A 17,074-nucleotide genomic window follows, 5' to 3' on the forward strand; every position below is an offset into this window, starting at 1 on the left:
CCATGGTTTCAATTACTTAGGCAATTTCAGTCTAAAAATAGTAAGTGGACATTTCTAATAATAAGCAATTCATAAGTTTTAAATTGCATGCATTTTACTGCATTCTGAATAGTATGATAAAATCTTGCACAGTCCTGCCTGGGGTGTGAATCATCCTTGTGTCCAGTGTATCAATGCAGTATACACTACCCACCTATTAGTCCCTTAGTATCCAGCTCAACTGTCTAAGTATCACAGTGCTTATTTGACTTAACCCATAAGTCAAGTTTTCAATTCTGCAAATATATGTATTCAAATATTATTTCATAATTACTATAAGTGATATATTTGTTGTTCAATTTAAGTTTTTGAGATTGCGCCACATTTGGGTGGATGGAACAAAATGGGTTAATAATGACCCCAAAGTACAAGAGTAGTGATAGTGGCAATTCAGACCATACATGCTTTCTTTAAGTGAAAAGGTAAAAATTCACAAATTTTTAAGAAAAGAAAAAAAATCACATGCTGGGACTGATAAGAAGTTGAGAAGAAGGAAAAAGAAATTCATGCTAGTTTTGCTGTTGTACCTCAGCCTACAAGAGTTAACAGCCATAGTACATGTTAAAAGAAAAAGGGCATTAAACTTGTAGGTGGAGGATATAAACCAAAAATATGTTCCAAATGATGGCGATATATAGGAAAAACCATAGCAGATAGATGAATGGATGGATAGATACAAAGAAAGAATGTGTGTTTGGTACTATCCATGGTTTCAGGCATCCACTAGGGATCCCACAGAGAGAGGGACTACGTCTATGCCATTACTATGTCTATATATTATAAACAGTATTCTCCCCATTGGCCCCCTCCTTATAAATGATATACATAGTACCAAAAAAAAAAAAAGTGAATATTTCAGTATCCATAATCTGGTTTCAAGACCTCATCCCGTCAAGGAGGTCCATCTCAGAAAAAAGTCTCTATGGTACCTGGCAGACAATGAACTATGCTTCCTTTACTAGGCTAGTGGGTGAGCCAGGCAAGGGAAACTAGCCATCAGGAGACTGTCAATGTTCTTTGGAGCTGCACAGAAAGTCTACAGTTAGTGACCCACGAAGAGTCCCTTTGACTCCTGGGAGTTAATGGAAAGACTTCATCCTTAAAGTGAACATCCATTAATCTGGTCCCAGCTTGCAGCTAGTCTTTAAAAAAAAAAAAAAAAAAAAAAAAAACATGGTGAAGACTACTGCAGCATTCCAGTTCTTATTGTATGAGGAAAACATAATTTTATTTAAACTGATTCAGTATATGAAATGAAAGACATGTAAAAAAAATATAACAAATTTCTGACATTCTTAGTTTCTGATTTTCAGATTCCATATAAACAACATTTTAACCAGGCCAATATGGAACTCATCTATTACCTATTAGATTATCGTGAAAAAAAATACATGTGTGCAATCCAGCAAATATTGTTCGGTACCCAGAATGTGTCTGTACTGTCAAGATATGAAGGCAGGGGCAAGGAGAGGATGACAGAGAAACGGAAGGCATGGAACAGAACCTAGAAAAAGGAACACTCCAAACAGATTCAGTGGCATTGTCTTCTGTCTCTCAGTCCTCAGTCTACAAGGCCTTTGGCTTCCAAATAGTCCTAGGAAAGCCCCTCACATCAAGTATCACCAACCTGCTCCAGCCTCAAGGCTTCTTCATTGTCATCAACAGGGAAGAATCGAGATCTCTGAAAACAACTGTCAATCTGCATTGCCAGACCTGTCTAGGTAAGAGATGGCCACAAAATATGTGAATTCTAAAGAAAACTATTTTCTATAGAATATGGAGGCGTCTGTCCACCCAGGCAGCTGCAAGCACAGTTTTAGGATCTATACGTTTCAGTTACATGTCAGAAAAACCATACACTAAAGGAAAACAATCACAAGTTCATGAAACTTGTGAGACAGAATGTTTGAAAGGGTTGTTTCATAAAGGGTTGAGTTGACTGTTCACAGCAGAGAAACTACTAAAGACCTTCTGGAGATGGCAGTGAAATTTTAGACCCAGGATTCCTGTACACTGTTTACGGTGTGGGTGCCTATGTGCACCCACATGCATTTCAAACCTCCCTTGACTCTGAACCTGGGCCCTTCTTGGGAAGAAGGGAGGGAGCACTGGGGGAGGGGGATCCTGCTGCCAAGCCACAGGGTACAGGCCGAGAGCAGGCAGGCAACAACAAGCCTTTCATTCATTCATTTATTCATTCGATCATTCCTTCTCCCCACAGGAAAGGTCCTCAGGGGAATGTACTCACAGGCAAAGGCACAGTGTCTCTTTCTAGTCCTGGGGTTTTTCAAATAAATTCAGGCCACAAGGAAAGGCCATGATGGAAGCCGCTGGCCTTGATACCACTTTCCAAGTCCACAGTGGGGAAGGCCTCTGCCAGTGTCTAAAGTGCCTCTGGCCACACTGTCTGGACCTGGCTGCTCCACAGATGTCCCTACTAACTCCCTCACATCTTTTAAGGTTTGATTCCAATATCAGCTTCTCACAAGGCCTATCCTGACCAACCTATTTAAAATTCCAACATTTCTCTCTCCCAATCCATCTTACCTTGCTCTAACTTTCTTCTTTTCTGGATCACTATCTTCCCACATAATTTATCATCATTTCAAATATTTACTGTCTCTTTCCCTCCACTGGAATGTAAGATCTCCAAAGAACTGGGATGTTAATTTCCTTCACCAAAAATATCAAGTGCACAGAACTGTACCTAGCAGTAAGTATTCAGCATAGATTATTACATAAATTCAAAATGCAGAATTACTTTTACAAATGGACCAAAAGATCAAATCAAATAAGAATGATTCCATAGTTGCCTTATGAGATCAAAAGTCAAATGATTTCATAGTACTGAGATTCAGGCATTTCATTTCTGGGGCATGATCTTCAGTGCTAAATTTAGTTCTACTGGTGTTTCTAAGATTCCTGGTTCCCAGTTTAACCTCACCTATCTAGGATATTCATGCTAAGAGTGTTTCTACAAACTCAAGTATCTACTTTCAATGAGAAGCAAACAATCACTGATAGTTTTTCCTGTCTCCAGGAAACAGCACCAGGGTTATGAATGAATTGATGGCAATGCTGGTGGAGAAGTACTTCACAGTTGCAGGGCTGTGGGATTTCTAGGCAACTTAAGTGGGGTGGTGGGGAGGGTTTCAGTTGGGATACTTGGGTTGCTTATTGAGACAGATGCTCCAGTTCTGAAACAGCAGTGAGATATAAGGGGGAAAAAATAGGATCATGGGTACAGCACTCTTCCAAGAAGAAGAAAAATAGCTAAAACAAAAGATGGTCTCCAAAGCCCTAAATCCGTGTTCTTTATGGTAAGAGGAAAACAGTTAAAAACAACATGCTAGGATGTAGCTTGGGCGCTAGGGTTCATGTGTTGCATGTGTAAGGGCCTGAGTACAATCCCCACAAAACAAGCAAAGAAAAAGCCTTCAAGAACTATGTGTATACGCATAAGATTGCAACGACCACTACTCACAACTTAATATGTGTAATTAATTTGGATTAAACATGATAGTTATAATGAAAATTATACATCTTGAAAAATATCTGTTAAGCAAGACATATGCCATAGTACCCATAAACCTTCATTTCATCACTGCTTAAGGGTTTTGACTAGTGGCTAAATGGATATAACCCAGAAAATCCTGAAGATAAAACTGCTACCTAAGCATATCTCCAACCCTTTCATCTAAATAATAAGATCTTTGAATAAAAGCAGAATAACATACATCTCTTAGTAGTCTTTTAATGAATCTTTTTAACATAGCCACTGGCTAACAAAGACATGAAATCAGTAATCAATTATTAAAAATATTTCAAAAAAGGTAGATGGAATCACAAACAATGCCATATAAAAACAAGTGACTATACCTTTCACTGAATACTTTATCTGATATTTATTCACTCACCTCTTTATCAAAAGCATATTTATAAGTATATTTATATGATGCTACCTACTAATCAGGATGTTTTTATTCTTCATGAGATTAATTCCTACTACTTTCTGTATATGGGGCTGCCTTTGAGAGCAATGGCCTTCTCAGCAGAAGTACACAACAATTTAAGTGAGTCTGTTCAATTTGGGAATTTCAAGTGTTTGTTAATTTTAACATTTTCTGTTCATAAAGTTTGTTGGTTCAAACTATTTCCAACGTATAGTATTTGTCAGCCCTGCCAAACAATTTGCCTAAGTCATAGCCATTGTTATAAACATAATTTTCCAATATTTTCATCATTAAAAGAAAAACACTAGCCCTTTGGGAGTATCATTATGTAAAAGTTGAGTTTTAGGAAATTTATGAATCTCCAACCGTCTTAAAAAAGGTTTGCACAATATTGAGACAATTTCTGCAACCCTAAAAAATCTTTTAAGTTTTACCCACAATTAAGTGTTAAAACATTTAATTACAAACTAAATCCTCAAGAGGGATAATTGCTTTAACACACTTTAATAATTTATATTTTCTTTTAATCAGTCCAAGTAGGCAGGCAAAACTGGGTAAAATTATTACTCAGCTTCCATAAATTCTGCTTTATCATGATATAACTGTAAATGAGAATGGGTGGGGCCTGCGATGACAGTTCCACAGGTCAGGAGACATTATTTATTTATATTATTTACACATATTTATATAATTAAAATTTTTATTATTTATATTTATTGTTTTCCATTTACTATTTTGAGTAAGAGAAGGTATGTGAACTAACAAAATTTCTACTGAAGCTTTGTATCATGGGAGTTTTAACTTTATTTTTAATCAATCATCAGGAAAAACCCGATTTATATTCTCAAGCACTTTCACTTAGGACTATCCAATCATGATATGAATCAGCAAATTTGTTACTCCATTCAACTGCTTTTAAGATTCCCCAAACTGGAGTCTAGTTCTTCAGTGAAGACTTTATTAAAAGAGATGGAAGAAGCTATGGCATGGATGTTTTGGAACTTCGAAAGTTTCAAAACCTTAACAATTACTCATCAGAATTACCTTTCCATTTTGTGGACATTTTTCATGATTATTTTCCATTTTGGATGGCCCATTAAATCCCATTCCAAACAAGTATTCAACGCTTATTAAGCACCCACTGTGTGCAAAGAGCATTATATGAAGCAAAGGAGCATAAGGCTCTGTCTCGTTTTATTCATGCATAAATACACAGCAGTCGTGATTTATTCTCTCAACTTTGTAAAAACGTGAGCTGCATCCACATGGCTGAGTCCATGGCATTCATTTGGGCTTCCTGAGGCAATTTACAGGTCCTCTGGATTACAGAGCCCCCCTGAGGCATTACGCGCCCCCTTCACCTTCCTGCCCACATAGGATAACTTGCGGGCGCTGGACACACCTTCCGCAGGTGGCCAGATCGCCTGAGCCAGAAGAACCCGACCCATCTCCCTCCGTAGGGGCTCGGGATAGAAATGTGGAAATATGTGCAAGGACTTCTGCGAATTAGAGGACTTGTTGAAAGGTCCCTGGGTCCTGGGTGTTAAGGAAAACCCGCCGCCCCACAGGGCATCCCGGTCCCCGCTTCGCCTGCGTCCCCTGCGCCCGGGCGCTACGCAGGCCGCCGCCGATCCCTGGGCGCAGCCGGCGCACCTCGGGCCTAGCACCATTTGAAATGCAAATGGCAGAGCCAAGGAGCATTTAAATGCCCGGCTGCGGGCCCCGGGGACTGCTCTACAGCCGACGCAGCCGCAAGGGCCTCCGGGGCGACCCGGCCCCTGGGTGTTGGGCGCGGCCCGCGGGCGCACCCGGAACCTCAGCCCGCAGCGCCCCGGCGTCCGCGCCAGGCCGGTGCAAGAGCAGACGCCCAGGGCCCCGAGGTCCGCGCTTCCCCGGCCCGCTCAGTCGCCACCCGGGGAGAGGGCGAGCGCCCCGGTCCTCCGCCTGCCAGTGGCCGCCGGCCCTGGCCCCCTCCCGACGCACCACACCTAGCAACCGGCGCTGACAGGACGCAGTGGCGGCGGCGGTGGGAGGAGGAAGCGGAATGGCTGCCGCGGTGGAGCCACCCCCCCCCCCCCCCCCCGCTCCCACCTCCCAGCGGCTGCAGCCGCCGCCGAGCCCTGACAGCTCGAGCCGGGGCGGAAGCGGCAGGCGGCGTGCAGCGCCCGCCCCCCAGCGCCCCCGGCGCCCCGGGCGGCTCGGACCACCCGGGCCAACTAACTCCGCGCCCCTGCCCAGCGCCCGCCGCCTGCCTGCCCGCCGCGCCCTGCGCCCCCTTCCCCGGCGCCCGGCCCCGCCGCCGCATCCCCGCCGCCCCGCCGCAGCGCACCCCCACTCCCACCACTTCGAAGCCCGCGTGCACGCCCCTCGGAGTCCCCCGGCCCGCCCGCTGCACCTCGGGGCGCCCGCCCCCTCCCCCACCACAGCCTGCTCCCCGCCCCCCTCCCCCGCACCTCGCGCCTCCGCATCCCGCCACCCCCAGCCCCGGGGCTCGCACACACCCTCCCCGCCCCGCCGCCGCTTCCCTCACTCCCTGCCTCCCGGCCACCCCTGGCCATTCTGGGGCTTGTCGCCTGGGCAAGAGTTTCCGCGCGCCCAGCACCCCCGCCCACCCCCGGGCCATTTACCGATGTGGTTGTCCTCGATGTGCTCGATGAGGTCTGCCAGGGTTGGGAAGTGGAGTCCGCAGCCCCCGAATCGGCAGGTATTGGAGAAGAAGGAGGCGGCGGCGATGCCTGTCATGGTGCTACATCGAGAGCCCCCCTGGTGTCGGCTCTGCGAGCGCCGGGCGGGCGGAGGGAGGGAGGGAGGCCGGGTGGGGTGAGGAGAGGAGGGGCTGGGGGAGGGGGGAGAGGCGGGGTGAGGGGAGAGGAGAGGACGGGACGGAGGGAGAGGGGGCGAGAGAGATGGAAGGAGAGCGAGGAGCCACCGGGAGGCAGAGGGGAGGCGGTGGCGGCGGCGGCGTCGGGAGCGGCGCGGGGAGGGTGGGGGTGGGGGAGGCCGCCGCAGCTGGGAGGAGGGACCAGGGCGCGCGGCTACAGCTGTGCGGTCCCAACCTTCCGCTCCCGGACCGAGGCCTCACCTGGCAGCGCCTGCCACCAACTTTATCTCCCTAGGCCTGCCCTTCACAGTCTGTCATACATGCAATCTGTTTGGAGTCTCCTCAGTTATGTATATTACATGCTTAATAGATCCATACCTATTAACTACACATACTTCCCAGCCATGAGCATTCAGGGAGTTAGCAGGCCCCTCTCAATGGATATTTGTTTGCACTTGACCACCTGTCTGGGCGTGACACTGACATTCACAGAGGAACCAGGAAAGGTAATTGTGTGCACCTTATTCTTTAAACCTTCTCAAAAAAAAAAAAAAAAATCCATATTCTCTAGAGGTTTGTACTAACTAATTGATTTTAATGAAGCTTCCCCCTAGGCCAGAAGAAATTCTTAGCTTTATTTAAATTTCAAAATAGAGTGCTTGGTTGTCAAGTGCATTTGCCTGTGTTTTACATATGTACCACGTTTTTTCTATTCCTTGCTCCTTTTGGGAAAACAAAATCTAAAATAATTTCTTTACCCCAAATTATAGCACTCCTCGGCACCCACTACCCGTCTCAGATGTGGTGACTAAACCATCTCTGTGTTTCTGCCCCGTAGAAAGAATAGTGTATTAGTTAAGACTAGAAGTGGAAATAGAGGCAAGGGATACATTTATTCCTCAATGAAAAGTGAAGGTTTCACTTTTGTAATCAATCAAGGTTATACCATCCCAGGAGCATTTAAACCATAACATTGACCAGTTAAGCCCTTTAAGTTGAATTTTGCAGTTTCCCTAAGAAGCCAGAATTTTGCTAAGAATCCATTACCTTGTCCCCACCCCCAAAACACCTCCAGTTGCAGTAACATTTTTACCCATACAGTGTGTTTCACCAGTAGCACTTTTCCAGGTGCCTAAGGAACATTGCACATTATCACTAATTTATTATCCAAAAGTCCATTTTTATTAATATATGCATCCCGAATTTAGCATTTTCCCTTAGGACAATGCAGATACATACAGAAGTAGTATTTCCCCTTCCATAAACTGTATGCAACTGTAGTGTTATTGCTAATAATAGAATTGTTAAGGCCTTTCATGTAAGTATAAGTAAAGGCACATGTACTATTTCTGTCACTGCAAAAAGTTTTACAATCTGACTGTAACAGCAATCGAGACTGAGTGCCCTCACCCATGGCATTTTCTCTGCCCCATCACCACTATCTTCTAGCTCACAAGGTGATGCACTTGCAAAGATGAGAGCTGGATTGGGTGGGGCTGGGGCAGTGTGCTGTTCAAGTTCATTTTGGTGCCAAGAATGGTTTCCTGGGCTCAAGTGAGAGTGGGGGCAGGGCCCCGGGTGGGCCTGATAATGAGCCAGGGACCCTGTTGGCAGGAGATTGGGGCCAAGGCCAGACAAGGGTGTAAAGAACAGGAGTTAGAATTCTAGATCTTGAATTAGAATTTTGGCAGCTGTGTAGTACATTCAGCTGCCCAGTCTGGGAAGGCCTTCAGCTGAGAGCAGGCAGAATATCTGGCAGACACACACTACACTGAGTGGCATGGAATGCAATACAAAGACGTTAGCCAAAAAAAAACGGTGCCAAAGCAGCCTCCCCTAGAGATGAGTGCTAGGCCCCCTCCCCACTCTGCAGCATCTGGGGAGCACCCAGACTTTTGAAGAAGTGGCAACTCTGCCTTCTGGAAGAAAAAAAAACCTGTCTACATGACATCTTTATCTCCAGAAAGAGTATGGAGAAGCACAGAGGTAGTTCAGTCAAGGGAACTCAGAAATGGGAAGTGCTGGAAATGTGAAAGATGAAAGGAAGGAGCCTGGGTTTCACAAATGCCTAACTCTCCACTACTCTGATCTCCAGTACTTCCTATCACAAGGTTTTATTCCTAAAATGAAAGTTGAGTAAGCCAAGTTGAACAAATTCACTTAACAAAGTGAATCAAGATTTTGATTTTTAAGACCTGAAATTATTTTCTTGACATTGGGAAATTGTATTTTGTAAAGAATCAGTTTATTTTTCCTGAAAATAATCAACCCTACTACTTCTTCATATATGACTAAAGCTTTGCTTATATGGCATTTTGCTATTATTATTATTATTATTAATTATTACTACTACTACTGTAATCTGCACACTATAAGTATTTGGGGTCCTTTTATGAGATATGTGATCCTAATCTTTTAAATCTGGAAGACACTCTTGCTGTCAGGGTCCCTGATTTTTATATGTGGGAAAACTGAGGCCAGAGGCAGCAACAAGTTCTTCCCAGGTGCATGTAATTTTCTCTCTGTGTTCACAGTTCAGTCAGTAAGACTTTACTAGACAGAAAAAGGACAAAAATAGAGTAACCACAGGCAAATTTTGAAAAAATTGGTTTATAATGACATGCTTACCTTTGTGTACTTACATTTTAAAATGTTTGTTTCGAGGGTGTCCCTCTAGATAAAGTCAACGTCTAGGCTATAAAAATATGTAAAACAAATACTTCAACGTATTACTTCCAAAACAAGGTGACGACTGATGTACCTGTGTGCTTGGAAAAACATTCATGTCTTATTTGGGGATTAAAAATATCTTAAAGGAAAGGGCAGTGAGAGAACTGAGGAGTCAGAGAGATATGATAGTAGCGATGGAGTAGAAGCATTTGCTGAGTTTAAGACCCTTTTCCTTGGAAATCTTACCCCTCCCTGGAGAATTATGCCTCCTATTGTGTGGGCCCAAAGTATGGATGTCTAGTGGTCCCATAAAATGGTACTTAGCATTATAGGTGATTTGGAGTTCAAGGTCATTCTCCCCAAATCCAGCATGTCCAGTGCCTGCCCTCAGTATGGGATAGCTCCTAGGAGATACTAATCTGGTGATCTAATGAAGCCACCAGAAGATTATGCTTTATGTAGCTGTCTATCCTTCACATACAGGATTTCATGAATTTCAGGATACACTGCACTTGGCGGCTCTGGTTGCAGCTCAGTGGTAGAGCACTTGCCTAGCACGTGTGGGTTTGATCTTAGCATCACATAAAAAATAAATAAATATGAGGGCGGGGACCTAGCTTGCACAAAGCCCTGGGTTCAATCAGCAGCACCACCAAAAAATAAGTAAATAAGTAAAATGAAGGTATTGTGTCCATCCATAACTAAAATTATTTTTTTTAATAAAACACTGTGCACTCTCTGTATTCTCTGTGATCATCTGTTAGTGCTACTAGAGGATCTATAAGAACATTGGATTCTGTTTTGAGTCTAACTCTCTGCACTACCTTTGACTGTAGATTTCTGTGATTTTGTAGGCTTTTCCCAAGTCTCTCTTAAGGTCTTTTCAGGTTTACTAGCTATAAACATTCTTCTAAGTGGTTTGGGTCATCCCTTTTACTACCGCCATCATGTAGAATGAGCAGATTGTGAGCCCAGTTCTTCTCCAGCTCTCAAAGTCTGTGGCCACCTCTAACAATGTATGACTTCCCATCTCTTGAAGACTGAGCCTACCAATTCCACTGATAGCAACCTTTGCCTCAAGGATATTTTCTTTAGACCCCACCTTATTCCAAAGAGGACAATGTCTATTTCAGATTCTCCTGTCTAATATTCTTGCAATCAAACCTTAAAATTCTTTGATTTTATTCTAGTTCAGAAACGAATCAGCTTTGGTGATGAATTCTCTATTTGTCCCCAGTCTTATTTGCCTAGGATTAGTGGTTGACTTTAGAATGAGTCATGGAAGTTCTTTTGTGGGTCATCACAAGTGAACAGTGCTCATGGGCATTATCCATTAGCTTCCCACGTGTTTGCTGCTGCCTTCCTGAACACACACAAACACACAAATGATTGCATTCTTTTGTAGCTTCTTGCAGTACTTCTTCAGAATTAAATTAGTAAACTACCCAGCCAGTGACCACAGTTCTAACTGAATATTCTGGGTACAGTCCTTTGTTGTCATCTGACCCACTGCCACGCAGATGATAGCTCCAAATCTGATTGGAACCACTGCCTCTCAGGCCAGCTCAGCCTGAAGTTTAAAATAAGGTTCATAAGAGCAGCCAAGCAACTGCTATTTCATTCATTCCTTTAACATATCTTGGTTGAACCTCTAGTCACAATTCCTATTGCACCGTACAGCAGACTTTATTAATATAAGCAATCGCAGGAATTGTGGGCCCAGGATTTATGCAGCAGTTCTCGTTAGCTGTGCAAGACACAGGGCTACAATTTGGATAAGACATGTACACTGAAATGGAGTCGATCAGGCACCAATCCTATGAAAGTCTGCACAACCTTTTTGCCCAAAGAGTGTCCACAGGTGCTACTGGTGGTTACCCAGCAATGTATAAAGGACTTGTGTTCTTCCAAAGACTACTATCACCTTTTGTGTCTTGGCTTTTTGTGATTTTACCAGCTCCCATTATTGCAATCCATTTCCTCCAAGACTCAGACAGGTGTCAATGTAGAAGGCACTAGAACATCAAAGTGGACACACCATGATCTCATCTGCCAACTTGAATCCCTTAGGGGTAACTTTGATTTTTCAGAATAAGCTCCTTACTCTTCAGTAGCCTTCAAAATCTGGTTTATGCAGAAACCTCCAAGTGTTAGTGGAGAAACCTCCCAACCTGTAGTTCCCCCACCTGTTGACAGCTCAAGATGAACTGAATAATTTTAGTTTTCAAAGTGTACACACACTTGCTCATGCACAGACCACTTTGCCCTTGCCTGTGCTGTATAGCCTATTAGGAACATGCTTCTTCCCTTGCCCTTTACTTCCACCAAACTCATTTCAGCAACTCAGCCCATCACCTCCTCCAGGAGCCCTTCCCTATATCCTGCCTCCTCTTCCTTCCCTGCTGCTCATTTATGTCCCAGCCAATTTCCCTCTTCCTTAGATTTTGACTGTGGGCTTACTGGTTTTTCTTCTCCTCTAGACCAGTGCTTCCTAAACCTTTTTGATCAAGAATTCCATCAATAAGAAAATTTGAACTTTTGTCACATGAATATTTATATTTTAATTTATAAATTATATACAGATGTCCCATTTCATATATAGTATATATTTGAATATATAATATACTTGAAAATATAGTATATATTTGAAAACATATATATATATATTTTTTTTTTAATGGTTGACTTTTGTTAAACAGACATTGAAGGTCTAATATTTTTGTCTCAGAATGTCTCAGATGTCTCAGAATGCTGTCTGCACCAATTCTTGGGCAAATGCCTTCTTCTTCAGAGGATGCTGCACCTGACCATTCTTCCTTGAGAAAAGAGATTATCTTTCATTGTCCCTGCACATGGTACTCAATAAAAGCTATACGGGGGTATAGCTCAGCATTGTGATAAGACTGTGTGCTGAGATTTGAGTTTTCAATGCTCAAGCAATTTCTAACAATTTGTTACTGTTCTTTTCTTACGTAGCATCAATGAAAGATAGTCTTCAGTCATCTCAGCTTGGATAGATTACAACTGTTATTCCTTCCCATGATTGCAGCCCTGTCTTTGATGAAACCCCTTTTAAAGTCTAGTATCGTGTCACTGTGCTGGGCTCCTAACAGTCACCTTGTAAGCGTTTGTCTCATTCGTTTTGATAGTGCTGATTTCCTAGTCTTTGCTGATGCAGAAGAAGCTGTCCAACTGGACAGAGAGTGGCAGAGGGGCATTCAGCCATGATGAGAGATCTGACACTTAGCTTCCCTTTTGTAGACCAACTAGGATAGCTTTCCCTTTCACAGACCCATTCAGGTTCACTATGATTATTTTAAATAACAATTGTCATCTTTCATTGAGTACCTATTGCCATTCCAGGCCTTGGGCTAGATGCTTTCACATAGAGCAGTTTTTAAGCCCTGTGAAGTAGACAGATGTTATGCCCAAACTGTGGATGAGAAAAAACAGAACCCAGGGAAAGAAGGTAACTTGCTGAAGGTCTTAGAGCTAATGTGTGCTGGGACTGGGGTTTGAACTATGTCTGTCTGACTCCAGGGCCTGACTTTTAATATTCAACTTTTAATATTTATGCTTGAATTTGTGGATTGTAGAACATGTTCCTTCTCCCCACCTGAATCTAAGGGAGAGGTTGGCTCTTTGCACAGACTCATATAAATTACAAATACTAAAATGAAGGAGAAAATGCATTTTTACCAAATGCGCTTAGATGAGGATAAAAAGTATCAGGATGGGGTGTCAATGATGGAGAGATTACAGGGCCTCCATCAGGAATTGAGACTCTTGTCTTATCTTTTTCCCTTTCTTTTTGCTTTGCTGTTGCAAAACTTATTTCCTGTTCTTAAATAGTGCTATAGTTTGGATCTTGAATGCTCCCCAAAAGTCCATGTGTTGAAGGCTTGGTCACCATCCAATGGTACTACGAGGAGGTAGAATTTTTAGGAGGGGGGGCCTAGTGAATGGAAGTTAGGGTACTTGGGATATGCCTGCCCTTGAAGGGGTCATTGGGTCCCTAGGCCTTTCCTCTTCATTTCATGCTTCCTGGGCACCATGAGGTGAGCAGCTTCCTCCACTGCATGCTTCCACCATGATGTGCTGTCTCACTACAATCCCACAAATAGGCTAACTGAACATGGACTGGAACCTCCAAAACTATGAGCCAGAATAAACCTTTCTAGGTGAATTATCTCAGGTATTTTGTTACAGTAATGGAAAACTGACTAGCACAAATACCTTATTTTAAAACTAAACTGTATTAGAAAGTAAGACTTTTAAAAGATACCCTCGCTTTGTTCTTCAGCCAATTCTTGACCTAACCTTCACTCTGTGCCTTCCTACTATTGGTCTTGGGCTGGAGTTGGGAACATAGGCATCACCTATCAGGGGGAATGGTGGTTCTTTTTGCTTCTGTCATCTCTTTGTCATAATCTCTAGTTCTGTAATAACTATAATCATGTTGCTTGTCAGTCCGTTGTTTGATGTACTCATACTTTCTGTTACAGTTTTAGTTCCCAGAGTCCTAGAACAAACCATCTCACTGGGCACCATCTCAGAGGACTCTGCAGCTCAATCCCTTCTTTTCAGAGCTAGATCTAAGTGGAGGCTACTCTTGCCTTCCAGGAAACAGATCCAGACTCCAGTCATTACACTAGGAATGAATTTTCTCCTTGTTTTTGAAAGTAATAATTTGATCTTTTTAGGATTTTCATCCCATTATGTGTTTGATTCTTCTCTCTATTGCCTTATATATTTAGTGACTTTTCTTATCTTAGAGGTCTCAAACACAGAAGTCTTAAGTGCCAGGCAGAAGAGGTGGTGAGAGAAGAGGTGTGTGAGTGGTCAGGTATGTATTGTGTGAATGGCAGGAATCAGTGATGGACTAGAGAGAAGTCCTCTCTTAAAACATTGGAAGGCAAACAAGTTGCACCTGCAGCCTAAGTCTGGTCCATGTGTCCACCGGTTTGCAACCTGTCTAGCCTTCCATGCACAGTGCAAAATTAGATCATTCACATTGCACAATAGCCCAATTTATCATCACCATGAGATTAGGGGCAGATCTAATTCCTAGTGCAAACAATTCAAAGGAAACCCTTTGCCCCTTAAACAGATCTAAAAGACGATATCAGAAGGAAGAAATAGATAAGGACTATCTTCCAGGCGCAAATAGTTCTTGGTTCTCAATACCTTTCCTTATTTCCCAGAGCAGATCAGAGTTATGAGAAAATTAATTTTCACCAAACTGAATATATTAGTATTCCAAAGTTATCTAAAATGAGTGCTATAAAGGATAATATTTTATAATGTCTGGGCAGTCTCCAGTTACACTTCTCTCAAGAAAACCCTTCAGGGCTGGAGATATAGCTCAGTTGGTAGAGTGCCTGCCTTGTGGCCTTGGGTTCAATCCCCAGCACTGCAAAAAAAAAAAAAAAAAAAAAAAAACCAAAAAAGAAACAGAAAACCCTTCAGTTGGTAGGTTTGGGTTTTTCAGTATTTAAGTATTTCCAATTCTGGATCTGTAGTTCAAAGTCACATTCCCTTGAAGGTAAAAATGTGCATAACATCTTAAATTATAGTTAATCTTGGGATCATAGACAACCGATGAGTCCTGTTTCCTTCTCTTTTTCTTCCAGCTTCCTCATTCTCTTCCCACTTCCCCTATCCCTGGCAACCCACCCCCTCCTATCTTGCCCTCTCCTCCCACCTCTTAGGATGCCTTTTCAGGATTGATTATTGAATGAAGCTTGAACATAGAAAGTGAACATAGAAAGCACCATATTTGAGAAAGTTGTGCCAGAGAAGAGAATTTGAGAAAGAAGCAGTTAGGAAAAAGGAAATTGGGAAAGAACCAAAAGAAAAGGACAGAAGCAAAGGCTGAGAAGATCTTTCCCATCTTTTCTCCCCTGTACACCAAAGTCCTACCACAGAAGAATCCTCTTTGCACACAGTGCTCAGTGTCTCCTCCCTGTTAACCATAATCAAATTTGCATCTTATCTTTCTTATCCTATACCCTGGTCGAAAAGACCCATCAGAGGAAAAGGATTCCACAAAAGTTCAACATCAGAAAGACCTACATCCTAATGCATAAAAGCTAGGTCCTAATGCCAGCTCTATTGCTTACAAGCCATTGACCTTAGGTAAGTCAATCTCTCTGAGATTTCCTTATCTGCAAACTGGATGTAATGGTACAGCTCCTACCCAACTCTCAGGGATGAAATAAGATGCTTGTAAAAGCACTGCTAGTCAAAGATGAGGCACTATCATTTTATCTCTGCATCCAGTACTATAAATGCTATGATCTGTGGTCATTGCTTTTAACTACTTTTTCTTAGATTTCTTGGAGAATGGGGTGGATGTTACAGTGAGGGAGAACTTTAATTTTTAGGAGGAAAGTTGGCATTTAAATATCCAACCATTGCTATTTATAAGATATTATGAGGATGTGAAATCACTTTGGAGCATTCCTTCTTTGTTCCGAGATGAGCCATTTGAGTGTATCCGTCTTGGTTATGAAGACTGAGTAAACACCCATTATCCTAGACACTAGGAGAAGTGCACAGGATTTGCTTGTGTGTTTGTTTGTTTGTGTCTCTAGAGCTTAGGTCTTCAGCACTGCAAGCAGATGGAATCTTGCTGCCACAACGTTGATTCAGGAGGTGGGCCCCCTGCCAGAAATTTCAGTCTGAGGTAAGCTCAGAGCTTTTGTTCAGTGGTTATCTGGACAGAGGACTGCTCTCTTCTCACTTGAACAAGGAAGCGCATATCCCAGTTGATGCTGACAGACATCTCTAGACTATGAGGATATCTGTCCAATGACAAAGCTGACTTGGCAAAGTGCAGAGTGGAGAGATGTCAGAAACACTGAAGTGGAGCGCTGATAGAACCCACCATGAGCTGATGACTCACTTCATTGTCTAAGCCAGTTTGTGTTGGTCTTTATAGTAGTAGACATTGCTGGTGAAGTCATCTTAAAAGGTACAGACTTGACTTCTGGAGAAGCAGTGGAAGTTTTATGTAGTATTCAGGGAGCTTATTGAGAGGAAGCTGCCTAAGTCTCCTGACCTTTCATAGCTGATGGAAAGGACTCTGCAGGCGGGAGTGTCTATAAGGCTTGCATTGCCATAGGAGAAGAAAGGCTGATTGGGCTCTGGTGTGGAGGTGGGGATGAGCTGTGTCATTAAGTTGATGAACATGGGTATGTCTGTGAAGGTGCTTGTGTTCAGTTTTAGTAGATGCTGCCAAACCATTCTCAAGTGAGTGTACCAAGTTACAGGCCTGAGAGTTCCTGGAGTCTTGTGTTTTACTTTACCCAAGGGCTGATAAGCAAGGGGTTTTGGTTTTAACAGAGTGTAGCAGTTCACAAACAGTAATGAAAAAGTTGCTGCTAGAATAAGACACCAAAAAAGGTAATACACACACACACACACACACACACACACACTCTCTCTCTCTCTCTCTCTCTCTCTCTCTCTCTCTCTCTCTCTCTCTCTCATTCTCTCTCTCACAAGCATAAGAATTTAGTTTGCATTTTGTTATGGTTTGGATGTGAAGTGTCCCCCAAAAGCTCTTATTAATGCAGGAATATTCAAA

At 43.0% G+C, this 17,074-nt stretch overlaps 1 protein-coding gene and 1 long non-coding RNA gene across 2 annotated transcripts in view; one reads left to right on the top strand and one right to left on the bottom strand.

The window, feature by feature from the left end:
* The window catches only part of JAZF1 (JAZF zinc finger 1), a 332,085-nt gene extending 325,115 nt beyond the window's left edge, over nucleotides 1–6,970 (bottom strand). Inside the window, exon 1 of the mRNA XM_079152575.1 lies at nucleotides 6,620–6,970. Coding sequence (XP_079008701.1) covers nucleotides 6,620–6,734 — 115 coding nt within the window. The 5' untranslated portion in view covers nucleotides 6,735–6,970. The remainder of the gene's footprint in view (nucleotides 1–6,619) is intronic.
* The window catches only part of LOC306668810, a 35,014-nt gene continuing 24,044 nt past the window's right edge, over nucleotides 6,105–17,074 (top strand). The window contains exon 1 of the long non-coding RNA XR_013765981.1: nucleotides 6,105–6,696. This is a non-coding gene — a long non-coding RNA (uncharacterized lncRNA). The remainder of the gene's footprint in view (nucleotides 6,697–17,074) is intronic.

The sequence above is a fragment of the Sciurus vulgaris genome, assembly GCF_902686455.1.
Source record: "Sciurus vulgaris genome assembly, chromosome: 8".
In the NCBI taxonomy this organism is placed as follows: Eukaryota; Metazoa; Chordata; class Mammalia; order Rodentia; family Sciuridae; genus Sciurus; species Sciurus vulgaris.